The following is a 26,112-nucleotide window of genomic DNA, read 5'->3' as shown; positions in this document are numbered from 1 at the left end:
TGTGTTGTGTCTCTGATGATGTGTGTGTCTCTGATGGTGTGTGTTGTGTCTCTGATGGTGTGTGTTGTGTCTCTGATGGTGTGTGTTGTGTCTCTGATGGTGTGTGTGTCTCTGATGGTGTGTTGTGTCTCTGATGATGTGTGTGTCTCTGATGGTGTGTGTTGTGTCTCTGATGGTGTGTTGTGTCTCTGATGATATGTGTTGTGTCTCTGATGGTGTGTGTTGTGTCTCTGATGGTGTGTGTTGTGTCTCTGATGGTGTGTGTTGTTGTATCTCTGATGGTGTGTGTTGTGTCTCTGATGGTGTGTGTTGTGTCTCTGATAGTGTGTGTGTCTCTGATGGTGTGTTGTGTCTCTGATGGTGTGTGTGTCTCTGATGGTGTGTGTGTCTCTGATGGTGTGTGTGTCTCTGATGATGTGTGTGTCTCTGATGGTGTGTTGTGTCTCTGATGATGTGTGTGTCTCTGATGGTGTGTGTTGTGTCTCTGATGGTGTGTGTTGTGTCTCTGATGGTGTGTGTTGTTGTGTCTCTGATGGTGTGTGTTGTGTCTCTGATGGTGTGTGTTGTGTCTCTGATGGTGTGTGTGTCTCTGATGGTGTGTTGTGTCTCTGATGATGTGTGTGTGTCTCTGATGGTGTGTTGTGTCTCTGATGGTGTGTGTGTCTCTGATGGTGTGTGTTGTTGTGTCTCTGATGGTGTGTGTTGTTGTGTTTCTGATGGTGTGTATTGTTGTGTCTCTGATGGTGTGTGTGTGTCTCTGATGGTGTGTGTTGTTGTGTCTCTGATGGTGTGTGTTGTTGTGTCTCTGATGGTGTGTGTTGTTGTGTCTCTGATGATGTGTTGTGACTCTGATGGTGTGTGTTGTTGTGTCTCTGATGGTGTGTGTTGTTGTGTCTCTGATGATGTGTTGTGACTCTGATGGTGTGTGTTGTTGTGTCTCTGATGGTGTGTTGTGTCTCTGATGGTGTGTGTTGTTGTGTCTCTGATGATGTGTTGTGACTCTGATGGTGTGTTGTGTCTCTGATGGTGTGTGTTGTTGTGTCTCTGATGATGTGTTGTGACTCTGATGGTGTGTTGTGTCTCTGATGGTGTGTTGTGTCTCTGATGGTGTGTGTTGTTGTGTCTCTGATGGTGTGTGTTGTTGTGTCTCTGATGGTGTGTGTGTCTCTGATGGTGTGTGTTGTTGTGTCTCTGATGGTGTGTTGTGTCTCTGATGGTGTGTGTTGTTGTGTCTCTGATGGTGTGTTGTGTCTCTGATGATGTGTGTTGTTGTGTCTCTGATGGTGTGTGTTGTTGTGTGCTCTCCTGTCACTCTGGTGCACTACATGTCTTGCAGAGAGGGGAAAGCTTCTCCTGAGATGAACTGTGCAGGTTTCATCACAGGCTGCAGTAACTTCCTGTCCAGTGACTTCCTGTCCAGTAACTTCCTGTCCAGTAACTTCCTGTCCAGTAACTTCCTGGTTCAGTAACTTCCTGTCCATTTACTTCCTGTCCATTAACTTCCTGTGCAGTAACTTCCTGTCCAGTAACTTCCTGTCCATTAACTTCCTGTGCAGTAACTTCCTGTCCAGTGACTTCCTGTCCAGTGACTTCCTGTCCATTAACTTCCTGTCCAGTGACTTCCTGTCCAGTAACTTCCTGTCCATTAACTTCCTGTGCAGTAACTTCCTGTCCAGTAACTTCCTGTCCAGTGACTTCCTGTCCAGTAACTTCCTGTCCAGTGACTTCCTGGTTCAGTAACTTCCTGTCCAGTGACTTCCTGTCCAGTAACTTCCTGTGCAGTAACTTCCTGTCCAGTAACTTCCTGTCCTGTAACTTCCTGGTTCAGTAACTTCCTGGTTCAGTAACTTCCTGTCCATTTACTTCCTGTCCATTAACTTCCTGTGCAGTAACTTCCTGTCCAGTGACTTCCTGTCCAGTAACTTCCTGTCCATTAACTTCCTGTGCAGTAACTTCCTGTCCAGTAACTTCCTGTCCATTAACTTCCTGTGCAGTAACTTCCTGTCCAGTAACTTCCTGTCCAGTGACTTCCTGTCCAGTAACTTCCTGTCCAGTAACTTCCTGTCCATTTACTTCCTGTCCAGTAACTTCCTGGTTCAGTAACTTCCTGTCCAGTAACTTCCTGTCCATTTACTTCCTGCCCAGTGACTTCCTGGTTCAGTAACTTCCTGTCCAGTGACTTCCTGTCCAGTAACTTCCTGTCCAGTAACTTCCTGTGCAGTAACTTCCTGTCCAGTAACTTCCTGTCCTGTAACTTCCTGGTTCAGTAACTTCCTGGTTCAGTAACTTCCTGGTTCAGTAACTTCCTGTCCAGTAACTTCCTGTCCTGCAGAGCAGTTTCTTTCCACACTAGACAGAGCCGGTGAGGACGCTGAGCATCTGTAGAAGTTGCTGGTTTTGGCGTTCCACATGGCTCCTTCTTGGTCGCTGCTGCTTTGTAATGTTCTGCAGGGTGCTGTGAGACCAGGTGAGGCTGTTAGACCAGGTGAGGCTGTGAGACCAGGTGAAGCTGTGAGACCAGGTGAGGCTGTGAGACCAGGTGAAGCTGTTAGACCAGGTGAGGCTGTGAGACCAGGTGAAGCTGTGAGACCAGGTGAGGCTGTGAGACCAGGTGAGGCTGTGAGACCAGGTGAAGCTGTGAGACCAGGTGAGGCTGTGAGACCAGGTGAAGCTGTGAGACCAGGTGAGGCTGTGAGACCGGGTGAGGCTGTGAGACCGGGTGAAGCTGTGAGACCAGGTGAAGCTGTGAGACCAGGTGAGGCTGTGAGACCGGGTGAGGCTGTGAGACTGGGTGAAGCTGTGAGACCGGGTGAGGCTGTGAGACCGGGTGAAGCTGTGAGACCAGGTGAAGCTGTTAGACCAGGTGAAGCTGTGAGACCGGGTGAGGCTGTGAGACCAGGTGAGGCTATGAGACCAGGTGAAGCTGCGTTAGAAGGACTTTAAAGGCCTTCACCCGTTCCACCTCAGTCCACCATGTAGAGAGGAGTGTGCTGCGCCCCCTTACTGCTCGGGTCCAGGAGCATCTCCTCGGTGGTGTCAGCATTCAGGGAGAGTTCATCATCCACCAGTTCCTCCACCTCTCTTCTGGACGCCGTCTCAGCTCCACCAGTGATCTCCAACGACCGGAGGAGCATCCATCACTTGAAGCTGCTGCGTCTTCCTGGGAGGCCACGCAGCCGTGTGGGAAGAGGTGAGCGGCAGCTCGGCGAGCGCTGAACGCGTCAGTGTAGTGTTTGTACTGGTTTATACTGGTTTGTACTGGTTTGTACTGGTTTATACTGGTTTACACTGGCAGTTTACATCCGCCAAGAGCGGCCTGTGCAACAGCATTGGGGCTGCAGCTGCATGATGTGAACCTGAAGAGTCCTCCAGAAACCATCAACACGGCAACTTTCTGACAAATTGCAATGTTGTAGCAATGCACAGTGTATAAAGACACAATGAGCAATACTATTATCATATCATCATATGTCTCATATCTTATCATATCAATACTATTATCATATTATCATATATATTATATCAATACTATTATCAGATATATCATATTTTTGTGCAATACTATTATATCTTTTATATTTTGTGCCATATTTCTATTTTCTAAATCTTTTTTACGTTAAGTTTATTGTAATTCTTTTAAATGGTCTTTCCTTGCAGAGCATCTGTTCCTGTGCTTATGGCAGTAAAACACCTGAACTGCATGCACCTGTAACGTTACTCACCTGCTGGAGCATCTAAACGGCTCCACTGCGCCACTAGCGGCGCAGTGGAAGAGAGATTACATCGGCGGATTTGAGCGCGGGGGCGCGCGCGGGGCCGCGGGGTCGCGCGCGGCGCTGGACAGTAATTCTCTCCCTGATCCGTTTCTGTGGCGCGAGGTTGACAAACACCAGAGAGCTCATCATGGCACCACTTGGACTCAAAGCCATTGTTGGAGAAAGTAAGTGCAATTTATGTGTTAGAATATGTATACAAATAATATTAACATGATGAGAAGATAATCCACGGTTGATTTCATGATCATTATCCCCAAAGCATGTGACGTGTTGTTAGGCACGGACCTGATGGGCGCTGCTTGCATTCTCTCACTGTTCTGGATGTTGACGTAAACATAGAACAATGCAGATCTTGGTGACATTGTGTTGTTCTTGTTATTACAGTCCGTGCGTAAAGACGCACAGACTGATCCGCGCCATGCGGCTCACATGGTTGTTTCTCCAGGTCGTTTTGCCTGGTTTCTATCGATTATTGACATGCATGGAGTAAATATGTGGTGTCCGGGCGCGGAGTCCTGCTTTGACGTAAATCCTGCATCGCTAATCTGTGTCTGTGCGGATTAAGGGCTTTGCCGTCGTTCTCAGAGGAGGTGCAGGAGAGTCCAAAAGCCACAACAACACTTACAAATGTGTGTTTCTACTGTCTGCAGCATATCAGCATCAGTATAGTCGAGTATCCTTCATTAAGCATCATTAGTCCGCATTATAATGTCGATACGGATGACGTCACGTCTGTTTGCGCTCAGAAATGTGCGCACAACAAACATCTAATCAAATGTTTCGTTACAAGCCAAAGAGTCCTTCCACCAGGGTAAAACGATTGGGAATTATTTACACTGCAGTGTTAGATTGGAGCTTTCCAAGGAGGCACAAGAAGGTTTGTGGTTCGAACCCCCCGACCCTGAACCTGTCGTTGTGTCCTTGAGCAAGACGCTTAACCCCGAGCTGCTCCAGGCCGCTGTGTTACAGATGAATGAAGGCTTCAGCTACAGGACATGCAACACATTTATAACGGATAAAGTCTGCAGGTTAGTCCGTTCTGTTGTCAGCTTCTGGAATTCAAAACGTGTATCTCTTTTCCAACAAATAACGTGAATTCAAATGATTTTCAAGATTCAGATCAACTTTATTATCACAGCAAGTCCTCCAGACCCAGTGACCCATTACGTCTATATACAATAAATAAGATTAGACAATCCTTTATTAGTCCTCAGTGGGGAAATTACAGGATTACAGCAGCCCTGCTCACAAGTAATAAGTAATAAAATAAAATAAATATAAATAAACAGTACAACGGTAACGAACAGATGAAAGATTTAAGAAGACAAATTAGCAGTAAAAAAGAATATTAAATTTACAGATGAATAAAAATATACAGATGGAATAAAAATTGTACAAAGTACTGAAAGAATATTGCACAATATTGCACTAGTGCATGAAATAGACAAACTTGCACAATGAGACGGCGACGTACTCAAAATGAAACGTTAGATCGTCTTCATGGAGCTCCTGTTGTCCTGGTAAAAGTGTAATGACAAGAAGAGTTTTCACCCAAATCATGACAGTTACCCTGAAGAGCTCCACGCCACGAGACTGTGCTGTCTGTAATTATTGTGCGTTTGTAAAATGCTCGACAAAAAGGAAATATGAGGGAATAATAATGAGCTTCGTCACCTCGCTGAAGTTGAAGAGGACTCTGGTCAGAAATGTTGGACATTGTGTCAAAAGAAGCGAGTGTCCATCAGCACGCAGCGTCATAGTCTGCTGTCATCTTTGTGTAACACAACGGAGGTGTATACAATGTCGTTGTCTGCGTTATAGCTCAACTTAACATCTGTGTTGAAAATAATGCTAAAACGGATTGTGGTGTGTTGCTGATGAGAGAGAAACCGCCTCAAATGACTGATTCACAGCACCATTCATCTACAGTAAGATTCACCTGGGAACAGATTTACCCATGATGCATTGCACATCTACAGCAACATGCTGTACAGGAGTTGTACAGTAAGAATGAGGCCAGCATACAGTAATACTACTGTGAAATCACATCACTCATCATCTGAAGACACTGACTTTCAGCTGCAGGACAATTCTATTAAGTATCTTCTTTTAAATGAAGAACTTTATTTTAGCCCATAGAACCCATGACAACGTGTTTAAAGGGCCGTGCCAATACTCACACAACCTGAAAGGAGGACAATACCAAACCAACATCATTCTGTCAGTTGCTCTCAGCTTCTGATAATGAGGCTGAGAGCTGAGAGCAGGTTGCTCTCAAGTGTATCAGACAAAGTCACAGAGCAGCCGAGAAGTGACTGAGGGGCAAGAAAGAGAGGACCAAGAGATGCTCTGTCAGTGAGATGAACATACTATATGTACTGCTCTATTAGTGAGATGAACATATAGATGTACTGCTCTGTTAGTGAGATGAACATGTAGATGTACTGCTCTGTCAGTGAGATGAACATGTAGATGTACTGCTCTATTAGTGAGATGAACATATAGATGTACTGCTCTGTCAGTGAGATGAACATGTAGAGATGTACTGCTCTGTTAGTGAGATGAACATGTAGATGTACTGCTCTGTTAGTGAGATGAACATATAGATGTACTGCTCTGTTAATGAGATGAACATGTAGAGATGTACTGCTCTGTTAGTGAGATGAACATGTAGATGTACTGCTCTGTTAGTGAGATGAACATGTAGAGATGTACTGCTCTGTTAGTGAGATGAACATATAGATGTACTGCTCTGTTAGTGAGATGAACATATAGATGTACTGCTCTGTTAATGAGATGAACATGTAGAGATGTACTGCTCTGTTAGTGAGATGAACATGTAGAGATGTACTGCTCTGTTAGTGAGATGAACATGTAGAGATGTACTGCTCTGTTAGTGAGATGAACATGTAGAGATGTACTGCTCTGTTAGTGAGATGAACATATAGATGTACTGCTCTATTAGTGAGATGAACATATAGATGTACTGCTCTGTTAGTGAGATGAACATGTAGAGATGTACTGCTCTGTTAGTGAGATGAACATATAGATGTACTGCTCTATTAGTGAGATGAACATATAGATGTACTGCTCTATTAGTGAGATGAACATGTAGAGATGTACTGCTCTGTTAGTGAGATGAACATATAGATGTACTGCTCTATTAGTGAGATGAACATACTATATGTACTGCTCTATTAGTGAGATGAACATATAGATGTACTGCTCTGTTAGTGAGATGAACATATAGATGTACTGCTCTATTAATGAGATGAACATGTAGAGATGTACTGCTCTGTTAGTGAGATGAACATGTAGATGTACTGCTCTGTTAGTGAGATGAACATGTAGAGATGTACTGCTCTGTTAGTGAGATGAACATATAGATGTACTGCTCTGTTAGTGAGATGAACATATAGAGATGTACTGCTCTGTTAGTGAGATGAACATGTAGATGTACTGCTCTGTTAGTGAGATGAACATATAGATTTACTGCTCTGTTAGTGAGATGAACATGTAGAGATGTACTGCTCTGTTAGTGAGATGAACATGTAGAGATGTACTGCTCTGTTAGTGAGATGAACATATAGATGTACTGCTCTGTTAGTGAGATGAACATGTAGATGTACTGCTCTGTTAGTGAGATGAACATGTAGATGTACTGCTCTGTTAGTGAGATGAACATGTAGAGATGTACTGCTCTGTTAGTGAGATGAACATATAGATGTACTGCTCTGTTAGTGAGATGAACATGTAGATGTACTGCTCTGTTAGTGAGATGAACATATAGATGTACTGCTCTGTTAGTGAGATGAACATATAGATGTACTGCTCTGTTAGTGAGATGAACATGTAGAGATGTACTGCTCTGTTAGTGAGATGAACATGTAGATGTACTGCTCTGTTAGTGAGATGAACATGTAGAGATGTACTGCTCTGTTAGTGAGATGAACATATAGATGTACTGCTCTGTTAGTGAGATGAACATGTAGAGATGTACTGCTCTGTTAGTGAGATGAACATATAGATGTACTGCTCTGTCAGTGAGATGAACATGTAGATGTACTGCTCTGTCAGTGAGATGAACATATAGATGTACTGCTCTGTTAGTGAGATGAACATGTAGAGATGTACTGCTCTGTTAGTGAGATGAACATGTAGATGTACTGCTCTGTTAGTGAGATGAACATGTAGATGTACTGCTCTGTTAGTGAGATGAACATGTAGAGATGTACTGCTCTGTTAGTGAGATGAACATAGAGATGTACTGCTCTGTTAGTGAGATGAACATGTAGATGTACTGCTCTGTTAGTGAGATGAACATGTAGAGATGTACTGCTCTGTCAGTGAGATGAACATATAGATGTACTGCTCTGTTAGTGAGATGAACATATAGATGTACTGCTCTGTTAGTGAGATGAACATATAGATGTACTGCTCTGTTAGTGAGATGAACATATAGATGTACTGCTCTGTTAGTGAGATGAACATGTAGATGTACTGCTCTGTTAGTGAGATGAACATGTAGAGATGTACTGCTCTGTTAGTGAGATGAACATATAGATGTACTGCTCTGTTAGTGAGATGAACATGTAGAGATGTACTGCTCTATTAGTGAGATGAACATGTAGATGTACTGCTCTGTTAGTGAGATGAACATGTAGATGTACTGCTCTGTCAGTGAGATGAACATATAGATGTACTGCTCTGTTAGTGAGATGAACATATAGATGTACTGCTCTGTTAGTGAGATGAACATGTAGAGATGTACTGCTCTGTTAGTGAGATGAACATAGGAATGCGGTCTCTTTTCTTACTTTTTGTTCGTCCACTAGTTTGATCATTCTGGATCAACTGAAGAGATTTCAGGGACTTTGTTTTGGGCGTTGAAGGACAGAGATAATTCCCAGATTGTTGACAGTAGTGCTGGAAGTCAGAGTGATGTCACCAAGAGAAACTATAGCATCAGATCATGAGGTGTTCTCGGACAAGTAGAATAACTTCCGTTCTGTCTGAGTTTAGCATCAGGAAGCTGCAGGTCATCCATGTTTCTACGCTTGAAGTTCAATGAACTTGGTTTCTTCTGGTTTGATCGATTGATATGATTGAGTACGTCTGCAGAACAAGTTTATGAGTGTTTTATATATAAGTTGATTTGAATTGGTCTAATCACAGAACCTTGTGGAACTCTGTTAGTGATGGTTGAGGCTTCATCGTTTACAGATACAAACTGAGATCAATCTGAACCGCTTAAGCCCCGCCCCTCTTTTGAGGCTTCTGCTTGAAAATGACATACAAACTAAAATGTCTGTGTCTCTGCGACCACACGAGCTATTTGAATAATCTTGGAGTTAATAAACAAGTATAATGTTAAGTTTTGCTCAGACGTGTAAATATCAGTCTCAGTGTTACTGGTTAAGAGTAAATGAAGATGACACACTGAAAGAAATGTAGAAAAAAAGCACTTTTAGCATGATTTTAACCTTGAAACGATGCGTTCGTAAGCATTCTTTAAATTCTCCCAAATCCTACCACAAAGTTTTAACATTATTTCTGCATTGTTTTACTTTGATAAAGTGAAGCAGAACAAAGTTAGAGAGGATTTAGTACAGAAGAAAGTCAGCCGAGGACTCACATTTAATCACATTTAATCACATTTGGAGCATATGTGCCATTTGAATTTTATCATGTACCAAACTATATATTTCACTTTTATACTACTTATGGTAATCAATACATCCAAATACATCAGTTTTTAATGAATTTTGATTTTTTTATTAAGGAATTATGAAAAAAAATAATTAAAAATCTGATTTTTTTAAATTTATTTTTTTTAATTCATAAAACAATATTTTCCTTTAAAATGAAACAAACACACACATTAACTGAATGAACAGATTAATTTTGTTATCAAACTGTAAAACAAAGCTAAGCAGTACTTGCTGATTGGCTCATATCTCTGGTTCTTAGAGCTGGAAGGATGTTGAATGTCTGGACTCTGTGTGGAACCGTCTTGCTTCTGGACATCAGGATGTTTCTGATAGCACCAAGCTAACGGTTGCTGGTTCTGGAAACATGCTGATTTTGGGCTTTTTTTTTGTTTTATGCTTTTATGATTATCTTTCTTTCCATTTGAGTTTTTTTTAAATGGCTGACTGATTCCTGTAGAAAAGGCTTTGGTGTTTCATTTGGTGTCAAACATCAAAATATTTCCTGGTGATTTATATGTTGTATTTGCAAACAATGCAAAAAGCACCGATATGGGTCCGTGGCTTTGGATGCGGTACCGTTACGACTAGCCAGCTGACCTGGTCCCTGTAACAGGTCGGCAGGGTGAGGCTCTCTGGTGGACTTGCGGCTCTGGTGGACTTGCGGCTCTGGTGGACTTGCGGCTCTGGTGGACTTGCGGCTCTGGTGGACTTGCGGCTCTGGTGGACTTGCGGCTCTCTTGGGCCCTCAGAGCCGCTTGTTGGCTCATCTCTGACTCACTCTGTGTCTGAACACCGCACACACAGCAATGGGGAGCAATTCGGGGTTAAGTATCGAGCTTAGTGACACATTGACGCAACCGAGCGGAGCCGGGGCTCAAACCACCGATCTTTTGATTGAAAGACAGACCTGCTGACCACTGGACCTCTGTTGCCCACGTTTAAACATAAAGACTGAATGTAGGGATAAAACCCACGACCCGATGTCACGTGATGAGCTCATGAAGTGAAGCATCTCACCGACTCTGTGTGGAACCGGGACCTGTGTGTGTGTGTGTGTGTGTGTGTGTGTGTGTGTGTGTGTGTGGGTGTGTGTGTGTGTGTGTGTGTGTGTGTGTGTGTGCATGGCGTGTGAGTCAGTGATGCTGCTTCCCCGTGACATCACATCCGCTGACACAGAATCGGCTCAGAAATAGCGATGAGCGGGTGGAGGCGGTAAGAGGATTGTTGGATTAGAGGCTGTGATTGCAGCGGCCGTCCCTCCAGCACCGAGGCCTTCATAGTCCTTCATAGGCCTTCATAGTCCTTCATAGTCCTTCATAGGCCTTCATAGTCCTTCATAGTCCTTCATAGGCCTTCATAGTCCTTCATAGTCCTTCATAGGCCTCCCACCCCATGCAGGACGCTCTGGCCGTGCTGCACAGCTCCTTCAGCCACCGGCTGATTCCTCCCCGGTGTCTTAGGGAGAGATACTGAAAGTCCTTCCTCCCTGCTGCTGTCAGGCTGCACAACCAGCTGATCCCCAGTAGACCACAAACCACTGTGAACACTTCAACACTGTGAACACTTCAACACTGTGAACACTTCAACACTGAACACTTCAACACTGTGAACACTTCAACACTGTGAACACTTCAACACTGTGAACACTTCAACACTGAACACTTCAACACTGTGAACACTTCAACACTGAACACTTCAACACTGTGAACACTTCAACACTGAACACTTCAACACTGAACACTTCAACACTGAACACTTCAACACTGTGAACACTTCAACACTGTGAACACTTCAACACTGAACACTTCAACACTGTGAACACTTCAACACTGAACACTTCAACACTGAACACTTCAACACTGAACACTTCAACACTGTGAACACTTCAACACTGAACACTTCAACAATGTGAACACTTCAACACTGTGAACACTTCAACACTGAACACTTCAACACTGTGAACACTTCAACACTGAACACTTCAACACTGAACACTTCAACACTGAACACTTCAACACTGAACACTTCAACACTGTGAACACTTCAACATTGAACACTTCAACACTGAACACTTCAACACTGAACACTTCAACACTGAACACTTCAACACTGTGAACACTTCAACACTGAACACTTCAACACTGAACACTTCAACACTGTGAACACTTCAACACTGTGAACACTTCAACACTGTGAACACTTCAACACTGAACACTTCAACACTGTGAACACTTCAACACTGAACACTTCAACACTGTGAACACTTCAACACTGTGAACACTTCAACACTGAACACTTCAACACTGAACACTTCAACACTGTGAACACTTCAACACTGTGAACACTTCAACACTGAACACTTCAACACTGTGAACACTTCAACACTGAACACTTCAACACTGAACACTTCAACACTGAACACTTCAACACTGAACACTTCAACACTGTGAACACTTCAACACTGAACACTTCAACACTGAACACTTCAACACTGAACACTTCAACACTGTGAACACTTCAACACTGAACACTTCAACAATGTGAACACTTCAACACTGTGAACACTTCAACACTGAACACTTCAACACTGTGAACACTTCAACACTGAACACTTCAACACTGAACACTTCAACACTGTGAACACTTCAACATTGAACACTTCAACACTGAACACTTCAACACTGTGAACACTTCAACACTGTGAACACTTCAACACTGTGAACACTTCAACACTGAACACTTCAACACTGTGAACACTTCAACACTGTGAACACTTCATTACTGTGAACACTTCAACACTGAACACTTCAACACTGTGAACACTTCAACACTGTGAACACTTCAACACTGTGAACACTTCAACACTGAACACTTCAACACTGTGAACACTTCAACACTGAACACTTCAACACTGTGAACACTTCAACATTGAACACTTCAACATTGAACACTTCAACACTGAACACTTCAACACTGTGAACACTTCAACCTCACCTGGTGCAATACTTTTTATACTTTTACACTTTATACACATTTTTTTCTATTTATTCTTATTACATCTGTATATTTCATAATTTTGTTTCTTACTGTTAATTTTGTTAAATTGTGTTTTGTTACTGTTCTACTGTTGAGTTATATTACTTACTTACCTCTACTTTAAGTTCTGTGAATCAGGGCTGCTGTGATCCTGTAATTTCCCCACAGAGGGACTAATAAAGGACTAATCTTATCGTATCTTGTGAATCTGTAGGGATGTGTATGAATGGTTGATGTTACTGATGTGGCTCCTTCATGGTGGCTCCTCCCATCAGGGTGTGAATGGGTGAATGATGTCATGTAGTGTTAAAGTGCTTTGAGTGGTCAGAAGACTAGAAAAGAGCTTTACAAGAACAGGTCCATTTACCATTTTACCATAGGCCTTACATGATTATATACACAGGAAATATACACAATATCATATACACAAGAGTATGTACGAAGGGGATGTAGACCGGGTCAGGTCATTTTACATAAAGTAAAAACTGAAATGGGGTCTGGATTTGTGTAAGATGGAGATCAGGAGACATCACTGACCCAGTCACTGTGCTGCTGATGAGTCTATGAGTCTACGAGTCTCTGTGTCTCTGAGTCTCTGAGTCTATGAGTCTATGAGTCTATGAGTCTCTGTGTCTCTGAGTTTATGTGTCTCTGTGTCTCTGAGTCTATGAGTCTATGAGTCTCTGAGTCTATGAGTCTCTGTGTCTCTGAGTTTATGAGTCTATGAGTCTATGAGTCTCTGAGTCTATGAGTCTCTGTGTCTATGTGTCTATGTGTCTATGTGTCTCTGAGTCTCTGAGTCTATGAGTCTCTTTGTCTCTTTGTCTCTGTGTCTCTGAGTCTTTGTCTATTAATGGTCCATGAACACACATTTGCTTTTGCTTTCAATGGTGAATCAATCCTGGGTCCAATGACACTGATGAGAATGATTCTGTGAAATGAAATCCAGGATTTATGTGTAGACTGATCTGAAATAACATTGTCGTCCCTTCCAGAGATAATGAACAACGTCATCAAGAAGGCAAGAGAAAAGGGGAAATGGAAGGTAATGGAGCTGTTGTTCTGATGCAGTGTGGCAGCATCCCCCTGTGGACCTGGACCTGAATAAAACCTGCTGACGCATCAAACTGACCTGCTGTTACAGGTGCTGGTGGTGGACAAGCTGAGCATGAGGATGATCTCGTCGTGCTGCAAGATGACAGACATCATGTCAGAGGGGATCACCAGTGAGTACCACATGTCTCTCTGAGATGAGGAATCAGGAGGTTCTTCTTGTACGCTTTAAGACTATCTGGACAAACTAACTGAGATTCTTCTAAATTGGTGGAATGCATCTGCATATTAAAGAAAGAAAAAAGGTCAAGCTTTTGCAATTTGTTCTTTTCTTTGCGGGTCTGAGTGTTGGACCATGGAGCAACCTTCTGGCACAGCGCCACCATGAGTTTTAAATGTGTCAGACGGCCGAGCGAAGCTGCGTTCACTCCAAACGCATCGCCAATGTTACCGCCTCCTGAAAGGGGGCGTGGCTTATCTCGGCGTGGCTTATCACTGTAAAAACAGTCACCGTTTCCTTCTGTACACTTAGACGGAAGCCAGTTGAATCTCAAAGGAAAGGTTTTTGCCTGACTTGACATATATCTATCTATCGATCTATCGATCGATCGATCGATCGATCGCTATAACATTCTCCTAGACCCTAAGAATCGGCCTGTTTATACACCAGACTGGTATTTCGCCATCAAGCACCAAGGCTGAGACTCCTTTTGGGGGAAATAATGGTGCAAAAGTGAGAAAAAGGAAAACGCTAAAAAGACTTTCCACTGAGGTTTGAGGCGTGTGGGACTCGTGTTGACTGACAGTTATTAACAGCTCTTAGCAGGTTATTTATAGACAAGAGACAACTTTGCCAAATGAATTCTGCTAAACAAATCAAATCGTTAGATGTCCGGTTAATCCATATCTGATCATTGTGATTGATTCATTTAGATTTTGTGAAGACTGAAGGGGAGTAAGACAAATTAATAAGGTATTGCGATTGCTGAGGTTCAGGACAATTATTATCAGACATGTCCACAAAACAAATGTTGGTAACTTGTTCTATGACCCCCATGTCTACGATGCATTATAAACATGCGTTCTAATGTGCTTATAGCCCTGTACAGTTGTACGGGTGAACTGCAATGGTTTCAGATAGTGTGATATCATGTGTGTTGCATGTGACAGACATCTCTGCACCCTTTAAACGTTTTGAATGAAGTGGTCTGTGCAGGACTCTGCAGGCGGAGCGGGTCCAACCAGTTCAGTCTAATCAGTTGTGATTGCTCTCCAGTTGTAGAAGACATAACCAAGCGCCGAGAGCCTCTCCCCAGCATGGAGGCCATCTACCTGATCACACCTTCAGATGAGGTGAGCAGCTCCACTGTAGTTCTGTTCATGTGGTCATGTTGAGGACCAGCTGGGCCAGTCAACACGTCACAGACTAAACCTTTGTTATCTGCTGTCTCAGTCCGTTGAGGGTCTGATCGAGGACTTCAGGGACCCTCAGACTCCCAGGTACCGAGGCGCTCACGTCTTCTTCACGGACAGTGAGTAAACCCTTTCTGACTAAAACAATAACTTCCTCCACTTGAGAGGAAGTAGACTGCTGGTCATCGTTTCCTGTGTTTCCACTGTTCAGACGCTCTCGCTGCTGCAACCTCCACGAGTTTGAATCCTAAAACACTTGTTTGCTTTTCTTTGTGAACTAATGGACAACGCTGCAAAGTCCCACTGCATGGTGTCTGGATCAGACATCACCACAACAACACAACAACACAACGCCTGTGATCAGACATCACCACAACAACACAACAACACAACGCCTGTGATCAGACATCACCACAACAACACAACAACACAACGCCTGTGATCAGACATCACCACAACAACACAACAACACAACAACGCCTGTGATCAGACATCACCACAACAACACAACAACACAACGCCTGTGATCAGACATCACCACAACAACACAACAACGCCTGTGATCAGACATCACCACAACAACACAACAACACAACAACGCCTGTGATCAGACATCACCACAACAACACAACAACACAACGCCTGTGATCAGACATCACCACAACAACACAACAACACAACGCCTGTGATCAGACATCACCACAACAACACATCAACACAACAACACAACACCTGTGATCAGACATCACCACAACAACACAACGCCTGTGATCAGACATCACCACAACAACACAACAACACAACGCCTGTGATCAGACATCACCACAACAACACAACGCCTGTGATCAGACATCAACACATCAACACAACAACACAACGCCTGTGACTCAACACGTCTCACTTTGCAGGCTCCGTGAAAGTCTTCCAGCGTTTGTCTCTTGAGCGTCAGGCTTTTCTTCTATCGGCTCACAGGTTGTGCAGTGCTCCCTGACGCATTTATGTATAAACAACCTTATTTACTCAACATCTTTTCTCATTTGATGGACATCACTTGGACAGCTGCTTCCTCACTCGTCTTCCTCACTCGTCTTCCTCACTCGTCTTCCTCACTCAGCCTCCATGTTGTTCTTTGTTCTCCACAGCGATCCCAGACTCACTGTTTGGACTGTTGACAAAATCCCGCGCCTCCAAAGCCATGAAGGCCTTGACCGAGATCCACATCGCCTTCCTGCCCTATGAGTCTCAGGTACTACCTGGTGTAGACCGGGACCAGAGCCCTGCTCATGACCCTGTACCACAGGTGTGACGAGCCTTTTAAGGGTTTCAGTCCGTGTGTAAAGGTTTCTCTCTGGAGGGGAGTTTGTTTATGGTAAAATATCCTTATCATTCCTATGTGTGCTGTCCGTGGACATCTTGAAGGAGGATGGAGTCACAGTAATGTTTGTTACAAGGTCATGAAGATGTAATCTGACAAAACCCACATCTACTTGTCTTAATGTTAACATTACAATCTCATATTATCCAAACATGCCTTTATTATAGTACTGATTATGGTTATGGGAGGAATGCGTCATCTCTGGTTCTTATCACTTATCTAGTAGCCTCTAGTAGCCTCTCGTAGCCTCCAGTAGCCTCCCGTAGCCTCTAGTAGCTTCTAATAGCCTCTAGTAGCCTCTAGCAGCCTCTAGTAGCCTCTAGAAGCCTCCAGTAGCCTCTAGTAGCCTCACGTAGCCTCTAGTAGCCTCTAGAAGCCTCTAGTAGCCTCACGTAGCCTCTAGTAGCATCTAGAAGCCTCTAGTAGCCTCTACTAGCCTCACGTAGCCTCTAGTAGCCTCACGTAGCCTCTAGTAGCCTCTAGAAGCCTCTAGTAGTCTCTGGAAGCCTCTCATAGCCTCTAGAAGCCTCTCATAGCTTCTCGTAGCCTCTAGAAGCCTCCAGTAGTCTCTGGAAGCCTCTCATAGCCTCTAGAAGCCTCTCATAGCCTCTAGTAGCCTCTAGAAGCCTCTAGTAGCCTCACGTAGCCTCTAGTAGCATCTAGAAGCCTCTAGTAGCCTCTACTAGCCTCACGTAGCCTCTAGTAGCCTCACGTAGCCTCTAGTAGCCTCTAGAAGCCTCTAGTAGTCTCTGGAAGCCTCTCATAGCCTCTAGAAGCCTCTCATAGCCTCTCGTAGCCTCTAGAAGCCTCCAGTAGCTTCTAGTAGCCTCTTGTAGCCTCTAGAAGCCTCCAGTAGCTTCTAGTAGCCTCTCGTAGCCTCTAGTAGCCTCTAGCAGCCTCTAGTAGCCTCTCGTAGCCTCTCGTAGCCGCGACAGACACAGTGCTGAAGAGGATCAGACCAACAGTGTATTGAGTTTGATCGGCTTTATCTTTAAATCCTCTGCTGTTGTCCTGCAGTTTTAATCCAGAAACAGGGATGTCATCAAGTGATGACTCTGTAGCAGATGGGTGTATGTATCTGTGTGTGTGTGTGTGTGTGTGTGTGTGTGTGTGTGTGTGTGTGTGTGTGTGTGTGTGTGTGTGCACAGTTTAATTTGTGTCATTGTCAGTACTTTTAGAGAGAAGCTTCTGGTGGACTATTTGTTTATATTCATTATTTTACAACTTTCCTTCCAAATTCTTATATTTACTCAATAAATCTCTCTCAAGCGTATCTTCCATTAGTAAAACTCTTCATCAGAGCAGCGCGTGAGGAAGAGTATGAATGTGTGGTTATCCTTTGGGTCAGTTCAGGTAACTGTGTGTAGCCGCTGGGCTGAGCTCTCCGTCTGCCTGCAGGTCTTCTCTCTGGACAAACAGGACGCCTTCCAGGACTTCTACAGCCCCTTCAAGGCCGACGTGAAGAGCAACATGCTGGAGCGCTGCGCCGAGCAGATCGCCACCCTGTGCGCCACGCTGAAGGAGTACCCTGGAGTCCGGTACCGAGGGTGAGCCGCGCAGCCCCACTGTGTCCTCATGTCCTCAAGTCCTCATGTCCTCATGCCCTCATGTCCTCATGTCCTCATGACCTCATGACCTCATGGCCTCATGTCCTCCTCTCCTCATGCCCTCATGGCCTCATGACCTCATGTCCTCATGCCCTCATGTCCTCATGCCCTCAAGTCCTCATGTCCTCATGTCCTCAAGTCCTCATGTCCTCAAGACCTCATGACCTCATGACCTCATGTCCTCATGACCTCATGGCCTCATGCACTCATGGCCTCATGCCCTCATGCCCTCATGGCCTCATGTCCTCATGTCCTCATGTCCTCATGCCCTCATGGCCTCATGCCCTCATGTCCTCATGCCCTCATGCCCTCATGTCCTCATGGCCTCATGCCCTCATGGCCTCATGTCCTCATGTCCTCATGCCCTCATGCTCTCCTCTCCTCATGTCCTCATGCCCTCCTCTCCTCATGTCCTCATGCCCTCCTCTCCTCATGTCCTCATGCCCTCCTCTCCTCATGCCCTCCTGTCCTCATGTCCTCCTGCCCTCCTGTCCTCATGTCCTCATGCCTTCATGCCTTCATGCCCTCATGTCCTCATGGCCTCATGCCCTCATGTCCTCATGCCCTCATGGCCTCATGCCCTCATGTCCTCATGTCCTCATGCCCTCATGGCCTCATGCCCTCATGTCCTCATGACCTCATGTCCTCATGTCCTCCTCTCCTCCTCTCCTCATGTCCTCATGTCCTCCTGCCCTCATGTCCTCCTCTCCTCATGTCCTCATGACACAACCCGACAGGAGCCCGTTAGACAGCTCAGATGTTGTGTAGTGAGGTGTGTGGGCTCAAGGAGACGAGCCCCGTCGCCCCTCTGACCCACCAGAGGTCCTACGTGTCCTCTGGGATGTCTGTAGAAGCCTTCCTCTGCCTGATGGAGCTCCTGCGATGGAAGCAGCTGCTCGCTGAGCCCCGTCAGCGTCTGAAGCGCATGTTCAGAGAGTCTGCTCTTCTGGTTCTCCTCAGCAGCTCCATGTTGGATTGAATGTCTCGTTTCAGGGAGTACAAGGACTGTGCCGTTCTGGCCCAGATGCTGCAGGAGAAGCTGGACGGCTACAAGGCCGACGACCCCACCATGGGGGAGGTGAGGAAGAGGGACTGACGGGAAGAACCCTTCAAATGAGAATATGTGTCCACATTTAATGTGCTAAGCCCGTTTATGAAGTTACAACTATGGCACTTTTCATATTTCATAATAACTGGACTTTTGGAGATTGTATGTATTCATTCAACAGCTGCAGTAATATATATATATATATATATATATATATATATATATATATATATATTTATATATATATATAAATATATATATACACATATATATCTATATATATAGATATATATAAATATATATATACACATATATATCTATATATATAGATATATATGTGTATATATATATACATATATATAAGCATCTGTTCATTTGATCAGATCCTGTGTGATTTATCAATATTGAATAATCTGCGTGTACAACACACATCCTCCACCACATGGCCAGTGTGTTGTTTGTGTTGCGTTCAGGGTCCAGACAAGTCTCGTACTCAGCTGCTCATCCTGGACCGTGGCTTTGACCCCGTGTCACCTCTCCTGCATGAGCTCACGCTTCAGGCCATGTCCTACGACCTGCTGGGCACCGAGAACGACGTCTACAGGTGAAGACGAGCGCAGCCCGGCGGCCGCTGGGAGTCACGCCGCAAAGTGTCATGGCTGTGACTCTCAGTTTGGATCGGACGCTGCGGCGGCTCCACTCGCTCCCAACAGCTCTTTCACTCTGAAAAATTCATTCCTGTGTTTACACAAGGAAGCGGCATGTCTGAGATACTCTGTGAATCCTCTGTGTCAGGTTTGAGACCAGCGGGATGGGAGAGACCAGGATGAAGGAAGTGGTGCTGGACGAGGACGACGACCTGTGGCTGACGCTGAGACACAAACACATCGCAGAAGTATCAACGTGGGTTTGACTCTGCTGCACGCAGGCCGGAGGAGACGGCCCTGTTGCTCTGCTGCAGACCACCGCTCTGTCACAGAGCGACACGGAGCGGTCCCCGTGCAGCATGAAAGATGCTCTGTTAGAGATGCTCTTTCATGCTGCATGCAGCATGAAAGACGCTCTGTTAGAGATGCTCTTTCATGCTGCATGCAGCATGAAAGAGCATCTCTAACAGAGCTGTGGTTTGTGCTAGAGGAGGCGTGGTCGGCACAATGGATGCCGATGGTATCTGGAGGGGATTTCTTTACTTTTTCCACAAACATCCACTTGGACTGAAGATGCATGGGTTTTGATTTGTGGGCCCTCAGAGGTCAGCGTCTCTGTGACCTCACAGCTCTGGTCCGTGTTCAGAGGAGAGGTCTGTTCTCGACCTCTGCTGCTTCTTTTACAAGTTGTGTTGCAAATAGAAATATCCTCGATGATGAATCTCACTCACAGGGCTGATGTGAGAGGATGTGAATGCAGCTCCACCGGTGGATGAGGGTCACCAGGAAACCTTCTGGCTCCTGACGGTCCTCTCTCTCTCCTCCCTCAGGGCCGTCACTCGCTCCCTGAAAGACTTCTCTGCCAGCAAAAAGATGAACACTGGAGAAAAGGTAGAGGACACACTGCACCCCTCTGGTTCACCATCTGTGCTCATGCTCGTAGTGTCACACTGAGGAAGAGGAAGAGGAAGAAGAAGAGCTCAGCGATCACACAGAAGTACTGTCCTGTACTTTAACCATGTACAAGTACCCTCATTAGTGAAGAGTACATGAAGTTCAACGACTCAAAGTCAAACCAACTGTCTGTCACTGTACACACACACACACACACACACACACACACACACACACACACACACACACACACACACACACACACACACACACACACACACACACACACCTGTGTGGCTGGTGGCCTCACACACTGCAGCAGCGCTCAGCTCTCCAGGCTGCCTGAGTGCCCTGGAGCCTCTCAGTCCTCCTCAGCAGCCGTTGTGTGTGTGAGTGAGTTCCTGCGTCTCTGTGTGTTCAGACCACCATGAAGGAACTGGCTCAGATGCTGAAGAAGATGCCCCAGTACCAGAAGGAGCTCAGCAAGGTGAGTCTCTGACATCACTCAGAGGTGAGTAGCACTGTGTAGTGATAACAAAGACGTGACAACACGCACCACTGCCTACACAAACTCAGGCTGAACATGTGTGTTGCTCCTTGTCGTGTAGTTTGTGTCTGGTTGTGTTGAACTCTCAGCGTCTCTCTGACTCCTCCAGTATTCAACACACCTGCACCTGGCGGAGGACTGCATGAGCCAATACCAGGGCACGGTGGACAAGCTGTGTCGGGTGGAGCAGGCACGTCACTGCTTCTGCTTATGGATGCTTATGGATGCTTATGAATGCTTATGGATGCTTATGGATGCTTATGAATGCCTATGGATGCTGTGTCAGTATGGATGCTTATGAATGCTTATGAATGCTTATGGATGCTTATGAATGCTTATGAATGCTTATGGATGCTGTGTCAGTATGGATGCTTATGAATGCTTATGAATGCTTATGGATGCTTATGAATGCTTATGGATGCTGTGTCAGTATGGATGCTTATGGATGCTGTGTCAGTATGGATGCTTATGGATGCTTATGTATGCTTATGGATGCTTATAAATTCTTATGGATGCTTGTGGATGCTGTGTCAGTATGGATGCTTATGTATGCTTATTGATGCTTATGAATTCTTATGGATGCTGTGTCAGTATGGATGCTTATGGATGCTGTGTCAGTATGGATGCTTATGGATGCTGTGTCAGTATGGATGCTTATGGATGCTTATGGATGCTGTGTCAGTATGGATGCTTATGGATGCTTATGAATTCTTATGGATGCTTATGGATGCTGTGTCAGTATGGATGCTTATGGATGCTTATGGATGCTGTGTCAGGATGTGTAGCAGAGGGACGGCTTCCTGCAGACCTCTGGAGGGAAAAGCAAGGCGTACAACTTGTAACTGGTTGTTGACACGTCAGCTGATCCGCTGAGTGTCAAGCGTTTGAGCTGCTGCTCCTCTTGGTCCTCAGGACCTGGCCATGGGCGTGGACGCAGAGGGAGAGAAGATCAAGGACCCCATGCGGCTCATCGTGCCCGTCCTCCTGGACGCCAGCGTCAGCGTGTCGGACAAGATCCGCATCATCCTGCTCTACATCTTCCTGAAGAACGGTCAGATATCATGTGTTAGTGTGACCGAGCAGACACGCTAAGAATGTAAAACATGCACACACATGAATGTACATCCATGTTCGTGCTTTTGCTTCTGTAGTTCTGATCCATTCAAGGTCCCTTGTTGCTGCTGATACTCAGTCTGCATGCGCTCATGCATGTGTGTGTTATAGACTGAACTATGCTGCATGTGTGTGTGTGTGTGTGTGTGCGTGCATGTGTGTGTGTGTCAGGTGTGACTGAGGAGAACCTGTGTAAGCTCCTGCAGCATGCCAACATCCCACCAGAGGACAGTGACATCATTTCCAACATGGCCCACATGGGCCTCCCCATCGTGTCTGAGGTGAGCTCATCACTAAGACATCTGTTGCTCATCACTAAGACATCTGTTGCTCATCACTAAGACATCTGTTGCTCATCACTAAGACATCTGTTGCTCATCACTAAGACATCTGTTGCTCATCACTAAGACATCTGTTGCTCATCACTAAGACATCTGTTGCTCATCACTAAGACATCTGTTGCTCATCACTAAGACATCTGTTGCTCATCACTAAGACATCTGTTGCTCATCACTAAGACATCTGTTGCTCATCACTAAGACATCTGTTGCTCATCACCAAGACATCTGTTGCTCATCACTAAGACATCTGTTGCTCAACACTAAGACATCTGTTGCTCATCACTAAGACATCTGTTGCTCATCACTAAGACATCTGTTGCTCATCACTAAGACATCTGTTGCTCAACACTAAGACATCTGTTGCTCATCACTAAGACATCTGTTGCTCATCACTAAGACATCTGTTGCTCATCACTAAGACATCTGTTGCTCAACACTAAGACATCTGTTGCTCATCACTAAGACATCTGTTGCTCATCACCAAGACATCTGTTGCTCATCACTAAGACATCTGTTGCTCATCACTAAGACATCTGTTGCTCAACACTAAGACATCTGTTGCTCATCACTAAGACATCTGTTGCTCATCACTAAGACATCTGTTGCTCATCACTAAGACATCTATTGCTCATCACTAAGACATCTGTTGCTCATCACAACTTCTGGGATCCACTAGATCTACTGGATCCCATCCCAGTGGATCTAGTGGATCCCTGTCAGCATGTTGCAGATGTCACTGGATCCAGTGGATCCCATCCTAGTGATCCACAGGGATCAAGTGGATCCCTGTCAGCGTATTGTAGATGTCGCTGGATCCACTAGATCCAGTGGATCCCTGTCAGCATGTTGTAGATGTCACTGGATCCAGTGGATCTTGTGGATCCCTGTCAGCATGTTGTAGACGTCACTGGATCCAGTGGATTCAGTGGATCCAGTGGATCTCTGTCAGCATGTTGTAGACGTCAGCATCACTGAGTTTCTCCAAACACAAAGGTTCTGGCCGTGAAGATTTTCAAGAGTTTATTAGAGCTCACTTGCAGTCTTTCTTCATGGCAGAGCAGGCTGTGGTGGGCGTGTCGGTGTGGACACACTCCAGGTCCACTGGACTCGTGTGATGGTCTCTGCTGCTCAGGTCAATGATGATCAGCATGTTTTCTCTCAGGGCGTCACCAAAAAAGCCAAGAAGCCGGATCGCAAAGAGCGCGTGAGCGAGCAGACGTACCAGCTGTCCAGATGGACGCCGCTCATGAAGGACCTCATGGAGGTACAGCCCTGCAGCGGGATTATCACCTGATACCAGGGATTATTTCACTACTCATTCAAATATAAATCACATTTTCATGATGTCATCACTGTCTGATGCTCAAAATGTATTTGTAGTTTTTAATAATCTTCCATTGAGGTGATGCGTCAAATCAACAACATTTGCAATACAAATACACGAGCTGTCAATTTCTGAATCTATTTTATGTAAACAGATGAACTCTTATAAAACATATGAACTCTTATAAAACATATGAACTGTAATAAAACATATGAACTCTTATAAAACATATGAACTCTTATAAAACATATGAACTCTTATAAAACATATGAACTGTAATAAAACATATGAACTCTTATAAAACATATGAACTCTTATAAAACATATGAACTCTTATAAAACATATGATCTCTAATAAAACATATGAACTCTTATAAAACATATGATCTGTTTACCTTCCTGCAGTTTAAAGGTTCTAAAGCTCGGAGGAGTTCAGGTTTAATATCTCCAGGTTTTCAACCATGCATCAACGTTCCAGTCCTTGCTGATGCTCTCTGCATGGATATCATTTCTAACGTGCAGCCATACTTGCGGCCTGTTGACATGCAGCGGTCTGGTCTCTTGTCGTATGAATCCGGTCCGTACGGACGGACTTGCATGTAGAACAGAAAGATGTTCTGTCTCTCCTTACAGGACGCCATTGAGGACAAACTTGACCCTAAGCAGTACCCGTACATCTCCCAGCGCCAAGCGTCTGCCAAAGCCAGCGCTCCGTCCAGGTGGGCTGCTGCTGCCTGGCTGCCATCTTGCTGCAAGCCCCGCCTCCATGTGTCACTGATCGCTTCTCTGGTGTCTTCCAGCGCCCGCTATGGCAACTGGCACAAGAACAGGGGCCCCACAGAGATGAAGACGGGGCCCAGGATCATCGTCTTCATCATCGGAGGGATGACTTACAGCGAGATGCGCTGCGTCTATGAGGTCACGCAGGCCAACGGCAAGTGGGAGGCGCTGATTGGTGAGTTCAAGAGCAGCACATTTCTCGACTGTCTCACGTACTGTTCAGTGAAGCAGCACAGTCAGTTATGACAGAACCATAAAGCAACGTGCACGTTACTGCTGACACGGCCTCCTGATGTAGTCTGAATGCATCCAGGAAGCTGCTGGAGCCTCATCTGAGCTGAACGTACAGGGCTTTCAAAGCCTTCTCCACCCTAACAGGACAGATTTAGCTGAACACGTCTGTGATTTGGTGTTCATTCGTTCTTCTTCGTTGGTGCAGCAGAGCATTGTGGTCCGGCCTGTAGGGTGAAGCCTCCTGAGCGTTTGCTGCTCGTGTTCCCTGCAGCTGATCCAGCAGAGCAACAATGACAATAATGTGCTGTCATGCTCACCCTCTGCGTGCATGCAGCTGTTGTAGTAATCATGAAGCACTCGGGTTCAGACCTGACCAAAGCTTTTCTCCCCTGTAGGCTCCACCCACATTCTCACGCCCCCGAAATACCTGAAGGAACTTCAGCACCCAGACTTCCTGGACCCCAACGCCCCCCCAGAGGGCCCAGAGGAGCCGCCGGCAGAGTGACGAGACATGTGGAAGAAAATGCAAGTCCTGATGTGCAGTGTTCCCCGTGTCACCCCCAGAGTCTGACCTTTGACCTCTGCAGGATCCCTTTCTTCACCTCTCACATCCATCTTCAAGGGAATGTGTTTAACCGACCCATAGCCTGAAGTCCTCTCTGCATTAGTGGATCCAGGACGGCGGTGACGAGCAGAACATCTCAACGCTGATTGGCTGACGCAACTATGACGATTTTGGGGCTGGAGTTGGGAAATTTCCACTCGCACGCGTTCGCCCCGCGTCCACCGCTCCGTTCACGCGCCTCAAACGCTCCGTTTACGCGCCTCAAACGCTCCGTTCACGCGCCTCAAACGCTCCGTTCACGCGCCTCAAACGCTCCGTTCACGCGCCTCAAACGCTCCGTTTACGCGCCTCAAACGCTCCGTTCATGTCGCAGCAGACTCGCTGGTCAACGCGTCGGTCACGCCGCCCGCCGTAAAATTCTCGTCTTGACTCAAAATGCACGATGACTATAATAAATAACTTTTTCTTTCAATTAGTTTCAAATACATTTCCTGTACAAAATGATGATCAGTTGTATTGAAAACTTTAACATTATAGATTTTAAAATACTTGAATCAGAATACCCAGAGTATTTATTTTTTGACTATTTTAGACGAACAACCTAAAAGTTTATTACAATTCAGGTTTATTGTTATTGTTTTCTGCATC

The 26,112-nt window shown here is 45.3% G+C and overlaps 1 protein-coding gene across 4 annotated transcripts; it reads left to right on the top strand.

Moving 5' to 3' along the window:
* The first annotated feature begins 3,868 nt into the window (after positions 1-3,868).
* stxbp1b (syntaxin binding protein 1b) lies at positions 3,869-25,412 on the top strand. Of its 4 annotated transcripts, none has more exons than XM_068598923.1 (19): positions 3,869-3,940; positions 13,519-13,568; positions 13,668-13,749; positions 14,853-14,929; positions 15,039-15,108; positions 16,132-16,235; positions 17,763-17,911; positions 18,965-19,049; positions 19,493-19,623; positions 19,815-19,922; positions 20,497-20,557; positions 20,982-21,047; positions 21,217-21,297; positions 22,020-22,158; positions 22,392-22,501; positions 23,724-23,825; positions 24,519-24,604; positions 24,686-24,840; positions 25,295-25,412. In XM_068598923.1, the coding sequence occupies exons 1-19, from the start codon at positions 3,904-3,906 to the stop codon at positions 25,402-25,404; spliced, it is 1,803 nt and encodes a 600-aa protein (XP_068455024.1). In that variant the 5' UTR covers positions 3,869-3,903; the 3' UTR covers positions 25,405-25,412. The 4 variants fall into 4 exon arrangements, with proteins under 4 accessions (XP_068455024.1, XP_068455023.1, XP_068455022.1 ...); XM_068598922.1 differs by having other exon boundaries at positions 15,030-15,108; positions 16,141-16,235; XM_068598921.1 differs by having other exon boundaries at positions 15,030-15,108.
* Positions 25,413-26,112: the final 700 nt, after the last annotated feature.

This window comes from Clinocottus analis, unplaced genomic scaffold (genome assembly GCF_023055335.1).
Source record: "Clinocottus analis isolate CAN_PGR_092001 unplaced genomic scaffold, fCliAna1.0.p SCAF_41, whole genome shotgun sequence".
Classification (NCBI taxonomy): domain Eukaryota; kingdom Metazoa; phylum Chordata; class Actinopteri; order Perciformes; family Cottidae; genus Clinocottus; species Clinocottus analis.
Note: the sequence above shows the minus strand (reverse complement) of the source record. Positions and strands in the feature narration are given on the sequence as shown.

Bases quoted from the DNA above. Each gene is read 5' to 3' on its own strand.
- stxbp1b (XM_068598921.1), top strand. From the start codon at position 3,904: ATGGCACCACTTGGACTCAAAGCCATTGTTGGAGAAA. The intron at 17,912-18,964 runs GTGAGCCGCGCA...GTCTCGTTTCAG, and splicing joins CCTGGAGTCCGGTACCGAGG to GGAGTACAAGGACTGTGCCG. The intron at 19,923-20,496 runs GTGGGTTTGACT...CTCCTCCCTCAG, and splicing joins CACATCGCAGAAGTATCAAC to GGCCGTCACTCGCTCCCTGA.